Genomic DNA, 5767 nt, shown 5'->3' with positions numbered 1-5767 from the left:
TGAAGACTGGAGTAATGATGCTGAAAATTCAGCTGCGCATCACAGAAATAAATTACAGTTTAACAGATATTCACAAAGAAGACAGCTATTTTAAATTGTAAAAATATTTCACAAATATTTTACTGTATTTTTGATCAAATAAGTGCAGCCTTGGTGAGCCCCCCAAAAATCTTACAGAGCTCAAACCTTTAAACGTTAGCATATTTTATGCGATATTAATTTTAAAAAAGTAAACCAAACATGTTTTGAAAACTGATAATTGACAAGTCTGATATTACACAAATAGGCTATGCAAAATGTACAAATGTGTACACTTATGTACGAAAGCAAATATTAATTTCAAAATTAATTAATCTGACTTGCTTGTAATTTGATTGTTACATTTTAAAATGCTCATAATCGGATTACAGTTACTTTATGGATACTTTACATGACTACATATCCAAACAATAGCAGTGAATTATTCATAGTTTATTGATTCTCCATAATTCCTCTTTTTTTTTTCTGTACTCCAGTCTGGGAAACACTGATGTAACGTGATATTTAATGCACTTCATGTTGTTGAAAACAAAGAATGGAATTTATATGGTACACAATAATCCCATTTAAATCTATGTGATAAACAATTAGTACTTTAAAAGTAATTAAAAAGTACTCAGAATAAATGACCTAAAATGAGTAATCTAATAGATTGTTACTTACTACAGTACAATTTTCATCATGTAATCAGTAATGGACTACAATTTCCCAGTAATCTACCCAGTGTAAAAGCATTGAGCACTTCTCTCTGACGCTGGAGCACAAGATGGAAGGATCTGCAACAAAGCTAATGCTTCTGCACGAGCAGGAGATGCTAATGCAGGTTTGTTTACAAGCAGTTAAATATGATGAGAGAATAGATAGACAGAGTACAGAGAAATATGATCATGATTTCTTGTTTTGTAGGTGACCCAAAGGCCGGGCTCGCATAAGATGAAGTGCTTTTTCCGCATCAGTTTCCTTCCAAAAGATCCAGTGGATCTTCTCAGGAGAGATGCTGTTGCGTTCGATTACCTCTACGTTCAGGTAACACATCTGTGACGTTCAGCTCAGTTTATGGACGTTAGTTTTCAGTCTTTTCTCCATATTGTTCAGCCTGATATATGTGAGCCTGGAGCACAAAAGCAGTCTTAAGTCGCTGGGGTATATTTGTAGCAATAGCCAACAATACATTGTATGGGTCAAAATAATATATTTTTTCTTTTATGCCAAAAATCATTAGGATATTAAGCAAAGATCATGTTCCATGAAGATATTTTGTAAATTTCCTACCGTAAATATATCAAAACTTAATTTTTGATTAGTAATATGCATTGCTAAGATCTTCATTTGGACAACTTTAAAGGCGATTTTCTCAATATTTAGATTTTTTTGCACCCTCAGATTCCAGATTTTCAAATAGCTGTATCTCGGCCAAATATTGTCCTATCCTAACAAACCATACATCAATGGAAAGCTTATTTATTCCGTTTTCAGATGATGTATAAATCTCAAAATTCATTTAAAAAAAAATTGACACTTAAGACTGGTTTTATGGTCCAGGGTCACATATCAGAAACCTATCATGCATTTCTTTCACAGTTTGTTTGTTAATAAGGTTTACATTCCACATGTTTGTTCTTCAGTTACTTCATCCAATGTTTGTGCAATTAGAAGATGCAGTGTAATACAAAATAATCAGCATATGCATGTAAAATTGCTACTGTAAATAGTAAGGAAAGATGTAGCACTTTAAAAGTATATATTGTTTACAATATAGTTGGCGTTAATGCAGTATAAACAGTGAAGCAAAATGTTGTTTGTTGTCCAGCCCTACTTGGGATTAATATTCAAGGAATAGTTCACCCGAAAATGAAAATGTGCTGAAAATGTACTCACTCTCAGGTCATCCAAGATTAGGATGAGTTTGTTTCTTCATCATATTTGGAGAAATGTAGCATTGCATCAGTGTCTCAGCAATGGATGCTCTGCAGTGAATGGGTGCCGTCAGCCCAAAATGAAAATTCTGTCATTAATTACTCACCCTCATGTCGTTCCAAACCCGTAAGACCTTCGTTTATCTTCGGGAACACAAATTAAGATATTTTGGAGAGTATCACATACGTAAACAACGTATGCTATTCTGTGTCAGCAGCACCGTACGCTGTTTACGCTTTGATCTGAACGAATTGTTGAATAAAGTCGTTATTTTTGTTTTCTTTGCGCACAAAAAGTATTCTCGTAGCTTCGTAAAATTATGGTTGAGCCACTGATGTCACATGGACTATTTTAACGATCTCCTGCTACGTTTCTGAGCCTTGATCGTGTAAGGATCCTTGCTGTCTATAGGAGGGTCAGAGAGCTCTCGGAATGCATCAAAAAATATCTTAATTTGTGTTCCGAAGATGAACGGAGGTCTTACGGGTTTGGAACGACATGAGGCTGAGTAATTAATGACCGAATTTTCATTTTTGGGTGAACTATCCCTTTAACATCTTGAGAAGAGAAAAAAATTGCTGCGTGTTTATAAGAAACAAATCCATCATCAAGACATTTTTAACTAAAATATGAGTCCATAATCCATAACTTTTCTTCCAGTGAAAAAGTGTTCTGGTCTGAATCAGGAGAGAAATCTGCACAGATCAAGCACCGTTTACAAGCCAAAACAGTCCAGAACAGCGAAAACACATAATCTCCTGTTGTCTCTCACATCAAAATCCAGCCACATATTTTTTTAGAGCTGTTTTGGCTTGTAAACGCTGCTTGATCTGTGCAGATTTCTCTCCTGATTCACGTTATTATGGATTATGGACTGGTATTTTAGTTAAAAGCATCTTAATGCTGGATTAGTTTCAGCTTTTGTCTTCTCCAGATGTTAACTGATGGACTGGAGTGGTGTGGATTACTTGTGGATTATTGTGATGTTTTTATCAGCTGTTTGGACTCTCATTCTGACGGCACCCATTCACTGCAGAGCATCCATTGCTGAGACACTGATGCAATGCTACATTTCTCCAAACCTGTTGAAGAAACAAACTCATCCTGAGGTTGAATGAATCTTCAGCAGACTTTCGTTTTTGGCTGAACTGTTCCTTTCAGTGTGTCATGTCTGAGAGAAAGGTTATGTCTGCTAAAGCACACTGTGTATTAATTCTGGTTCTCTGCTCGTCTGAATGCAGAGCTGTAAGGATGTGGTGCAGGAGCGTTTCGGCTCTGAGCTCAAATACGACACGGCACTTCGCCTGGCTGCTCTTCAGATGTACATCCTGACGCTCAGCACCAAACAAACGCAGAAAGTCTCACTGAAATACATCGAGTGAGTGCTCAACATTCATGTCTATGCTCACAATTAAAGGAGTAGTACAGACAACTGTTAAAATTGGTTTTATACTTGTCTTCATGTGGTTCCAAACCTGTATGGAGTTGATTTTTGTTGTCTTTTTCTGTGGAACACACACAAAAAAAAGAATTTAGTCTTCATGCAGCTTTTTTCTGCGCAGTGACTATCAAACTCTCTAAAGGACAAAAATGAAAGTAGTCCATATGCACTAACAGGCATTACAGAAATGTATTTGACTTCTCAAGCACTTAAAATTGGTTAAAGATTAAATTTCAGTCTGTTGTCATATAACTTCATACAAGTAGACTTGGAACATAGTCAGGGTTATTATAGTTAACTAAAACTAAAATTATAAATGGTTTTTGTACTTGAAATGAAATAAAATAAGCGTTAACAGGTATAAAATATTTAAAAAATTATTTTATTTCAGCTAGTTGAATATTTCTTATTTTAATGTTGAATATTTCTTATTTTAATTTAATTTAACTTGATGTGCTAAAATAACTAGAGCTGAAATAAAAAATACTAAAATATATAACAATAAAAAAACTAATAAAAATGACAAAGGCACAACAAAATTACTAAAACTTTAACAAAAATTCAAACGAAAAAGGAAACATTTTAAAATAAGAAAATAAAAAAAAAAAAAATGATAAAAACTAATAAAATGTAATGAAAATGAAAATTAAAACAGAAAATGCATTACTTTTTTTCTGGTGCTTTTTGGTCTTTTATGGAGAGAAACCTTCGCTGTACACTGAGAAAAAAAAAAAGGTTTTCACTCAGAAATTGCTAGTAAAGTCCACAAATAATTAAAAAAAATGGCAAGTAACACTGAATTAGATGTGAAATTCTGAAGTACACAAAAGACTGATAGTATTTTCTTGAAAAAATGCACTCCAATAATCTTTATTTTACAACTTTGACAAATATTTTTACATTTTTTTGGACAGCAGAAGCTCAAATGTTCTTCCTAACCTTCTCAATTTGTGTTTCACCAACGAAAGAAAATGATTCGGGTTTGAAATGCATGAGGGCGAGTCAAAAGTTTCTGGTGGCGCTTCCTTTAAATGAGAAGAAAAGATGGAAGGCGTTTGACTGATGTGACGAGCGTTTGAATTCAGCGTGAAAGCTCTTGTGTCTTTACAGAAAGGAGTGGGGTCTGGCGCAGTTTCTGCCTCCAGCGGTTCTGTCCAGCATGAAAGAGAAGAACATCAAGAAAGCGCTCACACACATCCTGAAAACCAACCAGAACCTGGTGCCTCCTGGCAAAAAGGTGAAGAAACTTTCACAGCTTGATGTACATATGAAAAGTGGAATTACAATCGATCTTTTCAGCTGCCTTTGAAAATCCAGATTTCTCAATGCATATTATAATAAGGTTTAGGATTTTCACAATAGCAGTACCAGTGAAATTTCACGAGCTATCACAGCAAAGACTAATACTGTATGTTGTTGAATATAACACTTTATTTAGACATTTCTGGCATATACAAGCATATATAAATAGACTTGTAGTTAAATATATACATTTTATATTTTTATTGATATATATCGCTTGTATAAGCATATATAAATATTCCATTCTATTCTATTCTATTCTATTCTATTCTATTAGTGCTGTCAAATGATTAATCGCAATTAATTGCATCCAAAATAAGTTTTTGTTTGCATAATATGTGTGTACTGTGTATATTTATTATGTATATATAAATACACACACATACATTATATATATATAACTATAACAAGTTTGTTATAATGTGTGTATATGCATGTTATTTTTAATTATATTTATATCTGCTTATATACAGTATGATACTGAATATGCTAAAAAAATATATATATTTTTTTATTTAATTTTTTAGAATATATGTGAGATATAAGCAGATATAATATTAAATTAAATTAAAACTATGATTAAAATGTAATAAACCATCAGATATAATGTACTGCATTATATGTTATGTTATAGTGCATTGCACTTTAGTATTGTGATAAAGCATCTTGTGAGCACAGTCTGTCTTTGCAATTAAACCTATAGTTGAACTTGTTTTTCCCAGAGGCACATATTCAAAAAGAAGAAGAAAGAGTGCTCTGTTTCTGTGATTTACACTTTCTGTTCCCTAATTCTGCTGGGATTTGTGCTGTGTGTTGAAGCTGACGGCATTGCAGGCGAAGGTCCACTACCTGAAATATCTGAGTGATCTCCGGCTGTACGGAGGACAAGTGTTCAAGTCCACGCTGGTCGTAAGTGCACAGACACACATTCAGAGTCATTACATCAGCAGCTGAGGCTTTCAATGCAGATCCAGAGTTTAAAGCTTCAGGTGTATTTCAGAATAAACTACGTAAACTACATTTAAATTTCATAGCATATGAAGTCTGTTTTTTTTTTTTTTTTTTGTT

At 33.6% G+C, this 5767-nt stretch overlaps 1 protein-coding gene across 1 annotated transcript in view; it reads left to right on the top strand.

Moving 5' to 3' along the window:
- Window positions 1-5767, top strand: part of LOC107691261 (FERM and PDZ domain-containing protein 4-like) — a 65549-nt gene that overhangs the window by 47516 nt on the left and 12266 nt on the right. The window contains exons 9-13 of the mRNA XM_016489774.1: window positions 753-862; window positions 946-1065; window positions 3198-3334; window positions 4508-4634; window positions 5519-5608. Coding sequence (XP_016345260.1) covers window positions 753-862; window positions 946-1065; window positions 3198-3334; window positions 4508-4634; window positions 5519-5608 — 584 coding nt within the window. The remainder of the gene's footprint in view (window positions 1-752; window positions 863-945; window positions 1066-3197; window positions 3335-4507; window positions 4635-5518; window positions 5609-5767) is intronic.

Source organism: Sinocyclocheilus anshuiensis, unplaced genomic scaffold, assembly GCF_001515605.1.
Source record: "Sinocyclocheilus anshuiensis isolate Anshui unplaced genomic scaffold, SAMN03320099.WGS_v1.1 scaffold394, whole genome shotgun sequence".
Classification (NCBI taxonomy): domain Eukaryota; kingdom Metazoa; phylum Chordata; class Actinopteri; order Cypriniformes; family Cyprinidae; genus Sinocyclocheilus; species Sinocyclocheilus anshuiensis.
This window is presented reverse-complemented; position numbering and strand designations above follow the sequence as displayed.